This window comes from Glandiceps talaboti, chromosome 14 (assembly GCF_964340395.1).
Source record: "Glandiceps talaboti chromosome 14, keGlaTala1.1, whole genome shotgun sequence".
NCBI lineage: Eukaryota > Metazoa > Hemichordata > Enteropneusta > Spengelidae > Glandiceps > Glandiceps talaboti.
Window position 1 is genome coordinate 10089053 of NC_135562.1, and position 17372 is coordinate 10106424.

A 17372-nucleotide genomic window follows, 5' to 3' on the forward strand; every position below is an offset into this window, starting at 1 on the left:
GCCAATTAGTGAATTACACTACACCACATTTTACTATACTGTACTACAGTACAGTACAATGCAACACTACACTATACCACACCTCACCACACTATACTACACAACTCCACACCACACCACACCACACTACACTATACCACACTACACCACACACTGCACTACGATATATATACCATACCGCACTACACTATACTATACTAAACTGCACTATACTACACTGCACTACATTATACCACACCACACTACACTGCACTGCACTGCACTACACTATGATACACTACACTACATTAGTGTTTCATTTGGTATTGACTTTGCACATTGCCTTTATATTTGAAAGTGATAATTAAGAAAATATACAACTCAACTGAGAAAGTTGAAAAATATGCATATATGTTGAAATATTTATGTGAATGTTCATCCAATTTGTAACTTTGTGACCATGTAACTATCTTCTTGTCTTTCCGATCTTTTATCTTTCTGTCTGTCTGTCTGTCTGTCTGTCTGTCTGTCTGTCTGTCTGTCTTTGTTTGCCTGTCTGTCTGTCTCTATCTATCTTTGTTTGCCTGTCTGTCTCTGTCTATCTTTGTTTGCCTGTCTGTCTCTGTCTATCTTTGTTTGCCTGTCTGTCTTTGGTTTACCTGCCTCTCTGTCTGTCTTTGGTTGCACATCTGTCTCTGTCTGTCTCTAATTTTTATCTATCTTTACCTATCTATCTGTCATTTTGTTTGTCGTTGTCAATCTCTGTCTGTCTTTCTTTCTCTGTTCCCTATATCTGTACCTATGTGTCTGCCTGCATTTTTCTATCTGTACCTGTCTATCTCTCTGCCTACCTCTACCCATGTCTGTGCCTCATGTCCTACCCATCTGTCTCTGTGCCTATCTACCCATCTATCTCTCTGCCTGTCTGTGACCCTGTCTGTCTGCCTACTTCTCTACCTATCTGCATGTCGCTTCCTATCTACCCATCTGACTCTGCCTACTTCTCCACCTATCTGCATTGCTTGCTATCTACCCATGTCTGTCTGCCCACTTCTCTACCCATCTGTCTGTCTGCTTCTCTTTATCTGTTCTTCAGACTATCCCTATTCTGACTACCCATACTCTACTCCGACAACTCCTACTCTTATTCCACCTCCCCATCATTTCCACTTCCATGATATCAAAAACCTCACATCACCAACTCCACCTGGTTACAAGTCATCGTTTGTGTCAAGCTATGCGTACCAATCATTGAATGTAGCCAGTACTAAATCAAGCTCTCCATACCGTGCAGAGGCTCCATTAACACCTGTAGATCACGCCACCATACCAAGATTGTCAAGTGTTACCCCACCAAGTCATCATGGTGCTTTACAACCAGTACTGTTACCACACTATCCTAATCATGGTTTGATAGGCAAACATATCCTGACAGCTAGAAGACTTTCAAAGGACCAGGTCAGTGTCTTTTTACTCCAGTGTGTGTGTGGGTGTGGGTGTCTGTCTCCAGTGTGTGCGTATGTTGTTGCATAGAACATGTTGTTCCTGAGTGCATCTGTTCTGTTCACTTATAAGGACTGGTATATATGTCTCTATGATAATGTGTATTCTCTCTCCGATAGTGCTCATCCCCTGTTCTGATAGGACGTCTTCTGTTGACTGTCCGTCTCTGTGCTGTTTGATAGTGTTCTCTCTGATACAGTGATAGTGTATATATGTTTGTGCTATCTGATGGTGTGTGTGTCTGTGTGTCTGTGTGTGTGTGTGTGTGTGTGTGTGTGTGTGTGTGTGTGTGTGTGTGTGTGAGTGTGTGCATGTGCATGCATGTGTCTGTTATCTGTTGGTGTGTGTGTATGTGTATGTGTGTGTGTCTTCTGTGGTCATGTATGTGTGTCTATTCTCTCTGATAATGAGTGTCTATTCTCAGATGCACATCACACTTCCGACATATAGCTTTGAGTAATAGAGTATGTAGTATGTAGTACTAGTAAGGGTGCATGTGATGGCAAATACAGTGTTTTACTACAAGTAATATATAATGTTTATCATTACAGCTGCATCATTTATTTAATGTTGCACATCACATGAGAATGATGGTTCAGAAGGAAAGATCTCTGGATTATATACTCAAGGTAAGATTTACATTTTAATTACATTCTTTATTTTTTATAAATTTTGAATATACAACCAGCAACAGGCAAACATTTACAAGCAGGACTTAAAAACAGTGACAGTGAATAGGTGAATTGGATTAACAACAGTTTTATGGCCTTTTTACATGTACATGAAATGTCATGGAAACTTTAGATTTGTTTGTGATTGTGAACTATTATTCAAGTGTCTAGTTCCAACATGCTGTGCCAAGTGTTATTACTCCATTTTGTTTATTTACTTTCCCTGTTTGTGACAAGTTCTGCTTGTAAATGTATGCCTGTCGCTAGTTGTACAGTTTTCACTTAAGTTTGGTAACCTTAAGTTTGGTAACCCTGGTAACAATAATCTGCTAAAACTTACAGATTTCTACACAATGTACAATGGTATATGTAGGAACCTTCGTAAAAAAGTAATCTAGGAAAATTTGCATAGATTTGCATATCTTGCACCATAATTTTGATGGGGAACCCCAACAAAGAAAGAAAAAACATGCATATATATCCATATCTTCTGTCATCTTAAAATGACTGGAGATCTTGGATAGATTTTGAATCTGTACGGCCGAGATATGGGTTTTGCAGACTGACTTTAGGAGGGCCTGTAAGCAGCCATGACCTGGGGTCCACAAGCCCATATCTCATCCATACAGGTTTCTTTTGGGTTTTTCTTGTTAGTCTATGTAGCATGGCTATTGCTCACATTTGCATATTGAATAACGCAAAAAACTTTCAATTTACAGGGTAAAGTACTTGCCAGTATGTTTTATGAACCAAGTACGAGGACCAGTAATTCCTTCACAGCAGCTATGTATAGACTTGGAGGCAGTGTCCTTCATTTCAATGAAGGCTTTTCATCTCATAGAAAGGGAGAGAGTTTACGAGGTGGGTAGTTCTATTCACTCCTTTCAGTTATTTTCAGTACCTAATATTATAACACATCATTTTCACCTTCAGTGATTGGCTTAGACCTTGTCACATGGGTATGGACTAGTGTACATAGCCAGGTAATAAGTGTATATTAGAGTTTGTGGTCATGTACCAGCCATTTAAAAACAAAGATGGATTGCTTTAAACCAAAACATTTTGCCACATTTTTGACTTGCTGCAGCCAAGCAAATTCCCATTTTACATAGATTGCATAAGACATTTGAAGGAAATAAAAGATCTCCATATTACACAGGACATCCAAAGGCGAAATTCTGATAATATCATTCTCACAAGTCAGAACACTTGTTTCTACTGACACAACTAACAGCAAGCATGTTTTAAAGTGTGCTGTAAAGAGGCCTGTGGTTTAAGACAATGGAGAATATTAGCTTGATGAAAGAACTAAGAAAACATGTTTCTCTTCTCAGACGCCATACAAACCATGGCAGGGTACAGTGATGTCATCGTGTTACGTCACTCACAGCCAGGTAGTGTGGAGGAAGCTGCCAGACACTGCAAGTGTCCTGTTATCAATGCTGGTGACGGAGTAGGTGAACACCCAACCCAGGCACTCCTTGACGTCTTCACCATCAGAGAAGAGATTGGTACAGTTAATAACTTGATTGTGAGTTTTCTATCATTTATTTAACAATTTTATTGAAATATTTCATATCTTCAGAAGCAATTTTTACCTTTCTATTTTTTGCACATTCTTTTTTTTAGATTAATATCATTATTTAGAAATCTTACTGGTCACGTACTGCTGGTAAAAAATACACACAGCATTTTGTACTGCTGGTAAAAATATACATATTTACAAACATTGTGTACACCTGGTAAAGCCATATTTACATAATATACATGTACACTGGGAAAAATCCTGGAACCATACTGTGTACATCTGGTAAAGATATGTAATCATTGCATACACCTGTCAGTCATACTTACATATTGTGTACACCTGATAAAGACATACAAACATTGTATACACCTGCTCAGTAATATTTACATAATTATTGTGTACACCTGGTAAAGTCTAATTAACATATCCGTTCCACCTGGCAGATCACAATGGTAGGGGACTTGAAACATGGCAGAACTGTGCACTCTTTGGCCAGACTGCTAACATTATACCGTGTACAGCTACGATATGTGGCACCACCAAAACTCAAAATGCCAAAATCAGTCTACGACTATGTCAGTGAAAGAGGAATAACACAGGTAAGTTAACTAAGGAAGAAATTGTTGTTTGTGGTTTATGTGCATGAATGTGTGTCTGACTTTGTTTTTTGTGTCTGGGTTTCTCTGTGTCTGTATTTTTCTTGAATATTACCCTGGTAGTTGAGCCTTTCGTTTTCTAAGATATACACCAACTAAAACTATTGTCGTAACATGTCGATGCAACAGTGATAAGCTATTGAATGGATGTTGGTTTAATTATGGACTCAGTAGGGGAGGCGTCTCTGAAAACTTGTTCATTTAGAGTTCTATGAACTTGTAGTGCTGTTTTGGGACTTCCAATGTTTACACTATGTTGATCACAGAGTGATTAGAATCACACAACAGAGGAACCGCTATCACCCACTTGTGTAATCTACTACATTGCAGAACAATAGATTTAGTTTGCATCTGTCTTAGTAAACCAAAGGCTGCATTACCAATGTGATAATGATATTTCTTTGCTTACTTACAATAAACCAATTCATTGTTTGTCTCTTCAGGAGGAGTATTCAAGCATAGAGGAGGCCCTGCCTGGAACCGATGTACTTTATATGACTCGTGTACAGAAAGAACGATTTGAGAGTGAAGAGGATTATGCACTGGTGTGTAGATTGATACTTGATGATACATACAAAGTATCAATAAACCAATGAACATTGTTACAAATAAGGTTTAAAGTGATACAAAGTATCAATAGACAATGAACATTGCTATAAACAAGATCTGAAGTGATACAAAGTATCAATAAACCGATAATGTTACAAATAAGGTCTAAAGTGATTCAAAGTATCAATAAACTGATAAACATTGTTACAAATAAGGTTTAAAGTAATTTATAAGAGTGATACAATGTATGAGTAAGCATTGAAAAGTTGTAATGCAAGGCTTGATCTTATCAGATTGATAAATAGTGATACAAAGTAGCAACGAACATGAAAGTTGTTACAAATTTAGTTTAAAGTGTAAAGTTGTTTGTAGTGCAGTGCCATATTGAATCAAAGTGCCACACAGTATCAATTAATTCCTAAAGTTGTAACAAAATAAGATGTTACTTGACATACCAGGCAAGTCAGTTTGCTTCATGACTTTTATTTCATATATTGCTATTTATATGTAAAATACTGTGGACCAACAAAAACTCTAGAAACTCAGTGCAGTTGTCTACTTTCTTTGACTTCAAGCTATATAGCAGAGAAGTTTGGCATTAGTGTTTTACCCACATATAGAGTGAAAGCAAAGTTTCGTCAATATATATTGGAATAGAAACGTTCACACAATTTACAAGATTGTTTTTATTTCTGTTAGGTTGCTGGTCATTTTGTTCTAACCCCACATATCATGACAAGAGCTAAAGACAAAATGGTTGTGATGCACCCAATGCCACGCGTGTCTGAAATTAGGTATGTATGTTGTCATGGTTACCAGTGACTTAAATCATGTGTTTGTATTGTCATAGTTACCTGGTGTCAGAAATCTGGTATTTATGTTGTCATAGTTACTTATAGTTTCTGAAATCTGGTATTTACATTGCCATAGTTACCTGGCATGTGTGTGGAATCAATATAAATGCATGTTGTCATAATTATCTATGAGTCTGTTATATCATATGTGTTTGTCATCATGTGTGTGTTTATATAAAGAAGTACTTATGACTATGTCGTGAAGCCACAAAAAATGTGAAAAGTGTTATTCCCAGTGAATTTACTGGAATTCTATCAAGGAATGAAATCTGTTCCAGCTTTACCAGATTCCCCCTTCTTTTGCTAGGGTTCTATACCTTAGTCAAGTATGGAAATCTATTCCAGATTTACCAGATTCCTCCTACTGTTAACAGGGCTCTATACCTTAGTCAGGTATGGAAATCTATTCCAGATTTACCAGATTCCTCTTACTGTTAACAGGGTTCTATACCTTAGTCAAGTATGGAAATTTATTCCAGATTTACCAGATTCCCCCTTCTGTTATTAGGGTTGTATACCTTAGCCAAGTATGGAAATCTATTCCAGATTTACCAGATTCCTCTTACTGTTAACAGGGTTCTATACCTTAGCCAAGTATGGAAATCTGTTCCAGCTTTACCAGATTCCCCCTACTGTTAACAGGGTTCTATACCTTAGTCAAGTATGGAAATCTATTCCAGATTTACCAGATTCCTCTTACTGTTAACAGGGTTCTATACCTTAGTCAAGTATGGAAATTTATTCCAGATTTACCAGATTCCCCCTTCTGTTATTAGGGTTCTATACCTTAGCCAAGTATGGAAATCTATTCCAGATTTACCAGATTCCTCTTACTGTTAACAGGGTTCTATACCTTAGCCAAGTATGGAAATTTATTCCAGATTTACCAGATTCCCCCTTCTGTTATTAGGGTTGTATACCTTAGTCAAGTATGGAAATTTATTCCAGATTTACCAGATTCCCCCTTCTGTTATTAGGGTTGTATACCTTAGCCAAGTATGGAAATCTATTCCAGATTTACCAGATTCCTCTTACTGTTAACAGGATTCTATACCTTAGTCAAGTATGGAAATCTATTCCAGATTTACCAGATTCCTCTTACTGTTAACAGGGTTCTATACCTTAGTCAAGTATGGAAATTTATTCCAGATTTACCAGATTCCCCCTTCTGTTATTAGGGTTCTATACCTTAGTCAAGTATGGAAATCTGTTCCAGCTTTACCAGATTCCTCCTACTGTTAACAGGGATCTATACCTTAGTCAAGTATGGAAATCCATTCCAGATTTACCAGATCACCCCTTCTGTTATTAGGGTTCTATATCTTAGCCAAGGATGGAAATCTATTCCAGATTCCTCCTACTGTTATTAGGGTTCTATACCTTAGTCAAGTATGGAAATCTATTCCAGATTTACCAGATTCCTCTTACTGTTAACAGGGTTCTATACCTTAGTCAAGTATGGAAATTTATTCCAGATTTACCAGATTCCCCCTTCTGTTATTAGGGTTCTATACCTTAGTCAAGTATGGAAATCTATTCCAGATTTACCAGATTCCCCCTTCTGTTATTAGGGTTCTATACCTTAGCCAAGTATGGAAATCTATTCCAGATTTACCAGATTCCACCTTCTGTTATTAGGGTTGTATACCTTAGTCAAGTATGGAAATCTGTTCCAGCTTTACCAGATTCCTCCTACTGTTAACAGGGATCTATACCTTAGTCAAGTATGGAAATCCATTCCAGATTTACCAGATCACCCCTTCTGTTATTAGGGTTCTATACCTTAGCCAAGTATGGAAATCTAGTCCAGCTTTACCAGATTCCCCCTTCTGTTATTAGGGTTCTATACCTTAGTCAAGTATGGAAATCTATTCCAGATTTACCAGATTCCTCCTACTGTTAACAGGGATCTATACCTTAGTCAAGTATGGAAATCTGTTCAAGCTTTACCAGACTCCTCCTACTGTTAACTGGGATCTATATCTTAGTCAAGTATGGAAATCTGTTCCAGCTTTACCAGATTTCTCCTACTGTTAACAAGGTTCTATACCTTAGCCAAACTGCCTATTTAACGTTCAATGTAATTTCTATCTTCTAGTACCGAGGTTGACTCTGATCCACGTGCTGCCTACTTCCGTCAAGCTGAATGTGGCATGTATGTCAGAATGGCATTGTTATCAATGGTACTCGGTAAATGTTGAAAACTTCACCCAAAGTACATTAAGGGGACTGGTTAATGTGCAAACAGTGCCTCTAGGATATCAAGAAGACTATCACTGTTGAAAGATGGTCAACTTTCACCAAATTTTTTGTGAACATATTTATTTGAACAACATTTTGTATGCAATGTACTTGAGTAGCACTTTTTGTGTCACATTTCTGAAACAAATAGTACTTCTATTTCAACTAAAAGTGTATTCACCTTTACTTAAATGTCAGATTAATTTTCTTAGCGTAGATAACGTGATTGTTTTCTCAAAATTAAAGTAAAAATATAATAAAAAATGTTCATCAGCTTGGTAGATCAATTAATTTTCAAACATAACGCACAAGTAGTTCAGAGTTTTTAGCATTGGGCTTTAGATACATCTTAGTCAGCGATCCTGATCATACCGCCATCTAGTGGTCAGCTGTAACTATGGAATTTGTCATTCTGATGTAGATCGTCGACCAAGACAGATTATACCGCCATCTAGTGGTCAACTGTAACTATGGAATTTGTCATTCTAATGAGGACCATCGACCACTGAAGACAGATTGTAAGCTCAATGTTAAAAACTTAGAACTGTTTGTGTGTTATACCTTTGTAAAGTAAAACATTATAAATGAATAATTTAGAAGGAACTTATTCAAGGCTTTACTACAAGAACTACTGCCATTGTATTCTTAGTATAGAGCAAATACATAATAAAGTGTGTTGTGATGTTATGATTGTTAGTCTTGGTTGTCATGCCAACAAACCTTGATATGAAAAGTTTACACCTATATTTACATTACACTCAAATAGCAACGAAGTACAAAATATATTTTTTTCGCTGTAAACATTCCTTCAATTCGTTGCGAAGAGTGAGAGAACCACATTCTGTGTACAATCAACAAAAGAATTTCAATGTGGGCATTCAGTAAAACATGATTTAAATCAATTTGTTACTCAAAAAAAAAATGAAGAGTGAAATTTCATGAAATGGCAGACTTTTATTTTCTGTCACTGGTAATGCTAGTATTTGTACCCATGTATTGGTGCCAACAAAATGTCTGTCATGCCAGGCCTAGTATTTGTTACTTGGCAGACATTGTGTAGTAAATGCTATGTATCTTGTCAATTTTGCCATAACTTTATTAGAAATAAAGTTTGTCACAATAAATGCAAATGTGATGAGTCTACTAAAGAGTGGATTTTCTGTCTCCAAGGTGTATTGTAAAACATCATTATGTGTGTGGTTACTTTTTTGTTTTCAAGTCCCCAGCGAGCAGTGCAGTGTGTACAGGGCATGTAGGATGATCCGTATGCCTCTATTCGCCTGTTTGTTCATATGCGTCCATTTTGCCATCTGTCTGTGGACATCCATATCTCAGGCACCCACAATTCAATTTTAGCCAAACCTAGCACAAATGTCAAACCCTCTGGGGTATATATACATGTCACTTTCAACTTGAACTTTATGACACTGGCAGCCATATTTGTCCTAAAATAGACATTTCTCATATCTCCGAAAATTTGGTACATACAGTACTACTAAACCATATCAGTTGTGCTAAAAAATCATACAGCGCAATCAAGCAATTTCATGAATCATGTGCACTGAATGATCACATCCTCATTTGCATATTATTTGCATGCAGGTTACACAATGATGCTTTTGGTATTGCACTGCAGTGAAAATACCATTAGTATACGCACACAAGTGCAAGTAATTTCTGGTACAAATGTACTAATCTCTAATTTTCTTTTATTGAAGTGGCCAAACTGGTAACTGACCTCAACAATCAAGTTGAAAAGATGCAGCACATCTCAAGATGTTCACATTGAGTATCTGTTTCACTGTGAATACACCCTCATGCAGCTATTACCACAGTCAACTACTATGACTTGACGTGGCTCATCATCAGTAACACAGATACCGGTCGCTCTCTTCAACCCATCCCCATCACTGTCAATACGACAGATGAAATTACCATGGCAATCAAACTTTTGTACCTTGCCATTGCCATAACTACTGACATAGATATTCCCATCCCTGTCTGTGGTTACACCAAATGGTCTATTAATCTGACCATCATAGTTCCCCTTTCTGCCAAACTTGTACAGGAATTTTCCATCACTATCAAATATTTGTATGCAGTTGTTGCCCTGATCAGCTACAATGACATTGCCATTCTTTGATATGTTAATATCATAGAGGCTATTAAACCGACCATCGCCATCACAATGAAATGATGATAAACACACACCATCTTGTTGATAGATTCTTATACAGAAAGCTTCCATATCAGCTACATACACTCTTCCATTCACAGGACTAATAGCAATACCTACAGGCCATTCAAAATCACCCTTCCCAAAACACCTGATCCATTTACCATTCTCATCACAAACATTTACTTGATTATTACCAGTATCAGTAAAGAAAATTTGACCATTGGCTGAAATAGCAACGAAATTAGGTTTACATGGTTGACCTAAATTCTTACACTCAATGATTTGTGTATCTTTACCAGTAATGATGTCAAACAATTGCAACCTATTATTACCTCTATCACATACTGCCGCATACCTCTCTTTAGTTAGAGCTATCCCAGATGGAATAGAGCCTAACTGACCCTTCCCTTTCCCTGGTTTTCCTACTTTACAAATCAACCCCTTCTGTGGAATGGTCCCAGTTGCGGCAAGTGACTCTGCTGTTGGTTTATTTCTTACATGTACTGGTTGTTCATGGCATTGTGCCATAGTACCAGTGTATCTCGCTGAGTTCTTGTCTCTAACTTTGACATCCTTTATCTTATTGTCAGGTGTCTTCATCTCTGCTTTGATGTCTTCTTTCTTTGTTCTTTCTGTCTGCTTCCTGTCAGACTTGTCTTGTCTTGTAAAAGCTGTCTTGATATCCTCACCAATTCTTGTAACTTTAGGAATATCAGCAAGTTTGTACTTGATATCAGGAATATCAGCAAGTTTGTACTTGATATCAGAACCTGTTACAATCTCTCCCAAAGACTTGTCTTTAAAGAAGTCTTCCGACTTTTTGAACTCGATGTCGTCATCATCAACTGGTTCACCTTTCACCTCGATTGTCATCAGTTCTTTCATTTGTGACGTCATCCCAGTCTTAGCTGACATCATCTTGGCAGCATTCCCACTATGTATCAGTTCCTCTGCAAACTCCACTACGTTGCTAAGGTAGTTTTCAGCAATGTCAAGTTCTTTATACTGTGCTTCCAGTTTTTGTTGTCTACTTCCATATTCCTCTTTCAACTGTTTCGTCAGCTGTTTTCCATTTTCTCGTATCATACGAGTGATTTCCATGATTGTCTTTTCCATGTAGTCGTCGAGTTTCTTTTCTTCAACGCCAACACGGCTATCTAAAGATTGTAGCATTCTTTGTAGTTGTTGTTTGTTCATCTTTGCTTTCCTTTCTTTCGTTTTCAACATGGCAACCATATCCACCAACTCCTTAGTGTACTCAGTTGCTGCATCTTTAAGATATCTATAATTGTGCTCAGTTATTTTATGATCGAGAGCTGTGCATTCGAGACAGATTGGGACTTCGCACGTATCACAGTAATACTTCAACGGTTGGATTGGATGTTTACTGCAGTACATCGGTGGCTGTACCAAAGCTGGGTCAGTTGACTTTGTTTTGTTGTAGTCAGCAAGTGACACGAGTTTGTGACCACGGGTCATTGGAACTTTACGGTGAGTACGTGTACATATGTCGCAGAGAAACATTGCACAATCGACACATCTTACCGTGTTGTCGCCCTCATCGCATCCTCCACATTTCTTAGAGTCTGTCAGTTTTTCATCTCGTTCACTGAACTGTCTTACCAATTCATTGAGGAAGAAGTTGTTAGGTAGGTTTACCACTCCCCCCGTTGATATTATCTGTTTCTGACGACACACGGGACAAAAAAGCACGAAACTCTTGCCAGCTAGCGTCGATAGGCATTTCTGACAAAAATTGTGACCACAGGACAAACTTTTAGCATTTTGGTAACGTCCAAAACATATTCCACAGTTCAAGAAGTTAGCGTCTATCTTCTCTAGGAATTTCGTCGCCTCTGCTGTCATTTTGGTCTTTAAGGGTGTAAGTTCCGTATAGCAGTTTAGTCTATCCAATACAAAGTTAAAAGTGTTGACACAATGGTGTCTGGGAACTACGTCATCGGTCATCGGTGAACAAATAAATACCGGGAAATATAATGCGTTTGGTTTCATTTCGTAGAATTCATTTAGTGCATGTTTTGTTGTCGGTTACAATGTGACTGAATGAGAAATAATCAGACGTATTAAACATCGCTGCAATATTTTTCGCATGGAAAATAGAGACAGACCAGACTGATTATATTGGAAAGGCTTTGTTTCCACTTTCGTTATTAAAGCCCAAACTAATCTAATATTGAAATAATGAAAGTAATTTATTTTTGACTTGCTAAATATGCTGTACATTTCTTTTCGGTTACTGAGTTGAACAAAAAAATGATATTATTTGTGTTACGATTAATGTACTTTAGATATTTTTGGACATAAATATTAGTTGTGAATGAATTTTGCAAATTGATATTAAGATCGACTACCGATTAACACCCGGGAACCGTGCGTTGATGGCAAACTTTCTGTATTGCTATAGCAACACAGTGTAATCAACATAATCGTTAATACAGTGTAAAACGACAACATAAAAGAATAGCGATGACATATACCTAAACAGTTTGAAGAAAGTAAACTGTAGAAAGGGATATATCAAAAGTAGTCCACTACGTCTTAGATAATGACAATCTAATGCATTTCAACTAGAGTAGAATTAAATCTACATATATGAAGAAGCGATTCTATTGTAATGGGGATTGATATTCTAGATGGACCCAGTACTTTATGTTGACATGATATAGGCAATCTCAATCAAAGTGGCCATATATGGATGGAAAAATGGATAATTTATTTTGGATTTTTAATTCATGAAACAACTCTACTATGTTTGTATAATTGAAAAAAACGATGTGAAAGAACATATACTAAATCCTTGTTTGTAAATCAAAAAAATTGCAAAACATTAAAAAGATGTTTAAAATGTTTGTTATTGTACATACAATAACCAACTTTTTACGCACTTTTTAGTTTTTCGTAATTTATTGAGTTACAAACGCGGACTTGGTTGATAGTGTTTCACTTTATTTTTTTCAAGTAGCAAAACATAGTTGAATTGTCTTAAGAATCCAAAAATCCAAAATAATTACCCATTTGTCATCCATACGTGTACGGCCACATTAAGAAATAAATAAATACATAAATATAACTATAGAGATTTGAATACCTATCATGAATGACACTGCGATAATAAAATAAGGACATGAAGTTACAGAATCACACGCATGTAAATTTATATGTTATTTTAATAGTCTCTGAAATTTTTTCCATCTTTGAATTACAACGTCATAAAACCACATACCTCTTTACGGCATCGTCTGAAACGTATCCTACTACTTTTTGTTGCGTTGGCAGAAACATAATTGTACTCTGGCTTGCAAGAATGTTCCAATGACATACCATCACCATTCGACTATGTCACTCCGAGACGTGTGGTGGCGCTATATTATAAGGCCAAATAAGGGCTGTGTGTTATTATGGTTCCTTCTCCATGGAGCAGAATCATCAGAATACAAGATGAAATAAAGAAGGTAGTTGCTGAATGGAGAACAAACCAATTCTCTTTTATATGAGAACATTGTTTTAGAGTCTCAGATATTTATTTTCTTTGTTTCCTGACCAAACAGCGTGCAACGTAATCAATCCTGTTGAATGGTTCTATTATGACCTTTTATTGTAGCCAATGTGTTCATATAATATTTATCGGTACCTGCAATATTTCGATACTTCGTTTTCCCAAACAGTGGATAGACAGGCTTTCATATATCTCTGACCACTATAGTGCTCAGAGCAGATAAGCGTCATTTCGTAAAGGTTTTTGAAAATCAGACATGCTATGTTAGATCAGCTGTGTTAGTGAGAGGAAAACAACATTAAAGACATTCAGATCATGAAGTAAGAAACTATGGTAGGATAAGTACACTGACGTTACACATTTAAAGTATACACACATTCATAACACACTTCCTGACGTAGACAATTACATTAAAAACAGTATGATTCTTCCTTAACGAAAGTATGACTCATATAATTTAACAATTACAGATGGGTATATAAATGTGTCATCTGTAGTTGTTATAAATTTTGTTATATATATATCAGATGTTTTCATAAGAATGGTAATCGTAATATGTTAATCATCGTTTCATTTTGATTATAGAGGTGTTAGTAAAAGTGAACATATTGCGTCGAAACACTTTGGAAATAAAAGTTAGGTTTGTGTTGCCGCCTTGTGTTGTTGACGAGAGTTCTCACCCGACCATGGGGGCGTGATTTCTGATCAAATCTCACACATCTGTGGAACATGGAATTAGTAGTATTTAGTAGTGAATCAAAACCGTTTAGATATACATGTTTTACTTATAGCTGACTTCTTTGTATACCTACAAACTAATGTACTTTTGGAAAATAATAGATAATTATTCGTTATACATATCAATAGCCACAACTTACTAAGATGGGCAAACTTGTAGAGATAAGGCATGGACAATGGGACTTTCTAAACGTGGCCCGGAACCCAGACATCCATCTAGGAGAGTTATCTTTATTTCATGGTATCAACGAACTATGGAGTAAGTTCGATCAGTACCAGTTTTGTGATGACCTGACTGAACTCTTTTTTTCTACATGGAAGTAATCTTTTTCACTCACTCAAGTCTCCAAAGCAGAAACTCCTATATTTAGCCCGTCATTGTTGCATTGTTACACTAGTGAACAGTTCATACTTTGTGGAATACAGCAAACCAACTGATAAATTGCATCATTTTCAGTATAGCAGGGGCCTAGTTTTCTCCTCCCCTCCCCCTTGTAATTACCGAAGGCTCCATAACACATCAACATCCTGACTGACTAGATGAAGTATATAAGAGTTCAACCAACTACGTATGTAGACGAATGAGATAAATGGAACACGTGATAAAATATAGGTGTGTCGTCATCTTCGTGTATATCTTTGATTCTTTATAAATTTCAATCGATACAACGTACTAAGACGGATAAACTTGTAGAGATAAGCCACTGACACAATAGGGCATTATAAACGTAGCCTATAACCACGGTAACCCAGATATCCAACTAAGGAGTTCTCTCTATGATATGACGTCATGTGTCATTAAAATATGCCGTAAGTTCGATCAGTATCAATGTTGTGATGTGATGACCTGTTTCTACATCGAAATAACCCTTTCACTGACTTATTAAGTCTCCAAAGTAGAAACTCCTACATCACTGTTGCATTGTTACACTAGTGACCAGTTCATATTTTCGGTGGAATTGCAATACAGCAAGCCAACTGATATCTTTATGATTAGTATTTCCACATCATGCTAGTATCACTACTGCATGAAGCATTTCTCAATCGACAATGATTCCATGTATTCTGAGGGCATTTTCCATGTATTATACTGAACATATATTTATATTATCTTTATATTTATTAAACATAATTCTTGTCAGATATTTAAAAAAATTATATTTGAAAATAACAAAAACAAAGCCGATGAAAGTAATCGATCAGAAAAGATCATGCATAAGATAAATTTGTGTAATGTTTTTTTGATTTTCTATACGATACTAATCAATTACCACTGCAGTTGAAAAAATGAAAAACACACACAAACAGACTAATATAATAATAATAATGGAGAAATCTTTCTGACTATACAACCACATGTCAATGGCTACACACATTTATTGAACTAATAAGTCAATGGTGAAAAATTACCACCACACCGGCTATTTAAGTATATATTTTGGTATTTTCTGACGAGTCATTGCCTCATGGCGTACTTAGTCTGTCAAGAGTTTATAGTTCAACCATTTACTTGTAGACTATATTTACAAATTTACAACACAACTGAGATAAATGGTAATCGGTATAAAATACAGGTGTGCCCTTAATTTGGCATATAACCTTTGATTCTTTATTTGTTTCTATGGATACAAAGTGTTTATTAAGGTAAACAAACCTGTAGCTATACCAATGACTGTATACATGTACCGTGACATAGCATGTAAGCTTTGCTGTCCACTACAGAGTTATCTTTCCATTGTAATTCGATCAACGGACTTTGCAACAAATTCTCTGTGTTGATGTGGTTGCTATGATGACATTACAGACCTCTGTGGGTCCTACATGAATATCACCCATTTTCACATTTAAGTATTACATCTAGATAAATAGTAAAATTCCACTTGACTAGTAAGTGTTGCATTAATTGTGTAATACCAAAGTTGAAGTTTCCACTGGCATTCGGATGTGGTCAATTAATTATTCACTTATCATTTTCATCGCTATTATAATTGTTAAAATATAAGGTAAAGTATCGACAAAATTAGAAAATTTGACGTTCGGATTAAAAAATGAACATTTGTTTGCTAATGTTAACGATATACTATTCATTACCACACTCACTCTGAACAGCAGTAAATCAATTTAATAACACCGTGTATCAGCGAATTGGTAATGATTAAATAATCTTACATTGATGGTATGTCTTCACTTAGTAAGGCTGGATTATTGAAAATGTTTTAGTGCCTATACTACATTTATAAAACACCATTAAGGTTGCTGACAAACACTTTAGTAGGCAAATAAGTTGACCAAACATAAACAAAACTGTCATTTTAAAGTACGGATGAGTATGTTTAAAGTGGTAATATGGATGAGGATTGGAGGTATTTATTTTGGAGTGTTAATTTATAAAACAATTTTGGCTTCCTGCTTGAAAATCAATGTGAAACAACATATGTCAAATCCTTGCTTGTAACTCAATACATGGCAAAAGATTAATAATTTTGTAAAATCTTGTTATTATATGTACAATACCAAACTTTTTATGCAAATTTGAGCTTTTTTGCAATTTGTTGATTCACAAAAACCTCTTGGTCAGTGGCATTTCAACGGGATAACATTGTTTTATAAATTAAATCTCCACAATAAATACCCAATCCTCATCCATTTGAGTGCTTCCTTAGAAAGACTACCATATTGATCAAATCTAGAATACCAATATATGCAGTAGAAGGTCACCTTTAATAAAATATATATATTATATTAACAATGAATATTATTTAAACAGTATTTATATATCTATCTCATAAACTGTGACAGTGTCCAGCTGTTGACTCGAAACACATGAAAACTTGAATACGTTTCTGTGTAAAAAAAACAAGCTTACATATGCAGTTTGATAATATACAATGAAATTCATATGACCAGCATGAAAGGAACATACACTACTGTGATTTTCAAGATAAACTCAATTCATA

General features: G+C 36.0%; 2 protein-coding genes across 5 annotated transcripts in view; one reads left to right on the forward strand and one right to left on the reverse strand.

Moving 5' to 3' along the window:
- Positions 1-9111, forward strand: part of LOC144445561 (multifunctional protein CAD-like) — a 34910-nt gene extending 25799 nt beyond the window's left edge. For 3 of the 4 annotated variants that reach the window (XM_078135164.1, XM_078135165.1, XM_078135166.1), the window contains 8 exons: positions 1076-1437; positions 2034-2111; positions 2873-3014; positions 3488-3684; positions 4125-4280; positions 4781-4882; positions 5586-5680; positions 7839-9111. In XM_078135164.1, the coding sequence (XP_077991290.1) occupies positions 1076-1437; positions 2034-2111; positions 2873-3014; positions 3488-3684; positions 4125-4280; positions 4781-4882; positions 5586-5680; positions 7839-7941 (1235 nt within the window). In that variant the 3' untranslated portion in view covers positions 7942-9111. The remainder of the gene's footprint in view (positions 1-1075; positions 1438-2033; positions 2112-2872; positions 3015-3487; positions 3685-4124; positions 4281-4780; positions 4883-5585; positions 5681-7838) is intronic. The other variant, XM_078135167.1, reaches the window with a different exon arrangement.
- A 668-nt stretch (positions 9112-9779) lies between these two features.
- Positions 9780-12026, reverse strand: LOC144445230 (E3 ubiquitin-protein ligase TRIM71-like). Its single transcript, XM_078134772.1, has one exon. The coding sequence runs from the start codon at positions 12024-12026 to the stop codon at positions 9780-9782; it is 2247 nt and encodes a 748-aa protein (XP_077990898.1).
- Between the last annotated feature and the right edge of the window lie 5346 nt (positions 12027-17372).

What these genes read in the sequence shown, in the direction of transcription:
- LOC144445230 (XM_078134772.1), bottom strand. Translation starts at nt 12,026, where the DNA reads ATGACAGCAGAGGCGACGAAATTCCTAGAGAAGATAGACGCTAACTTC.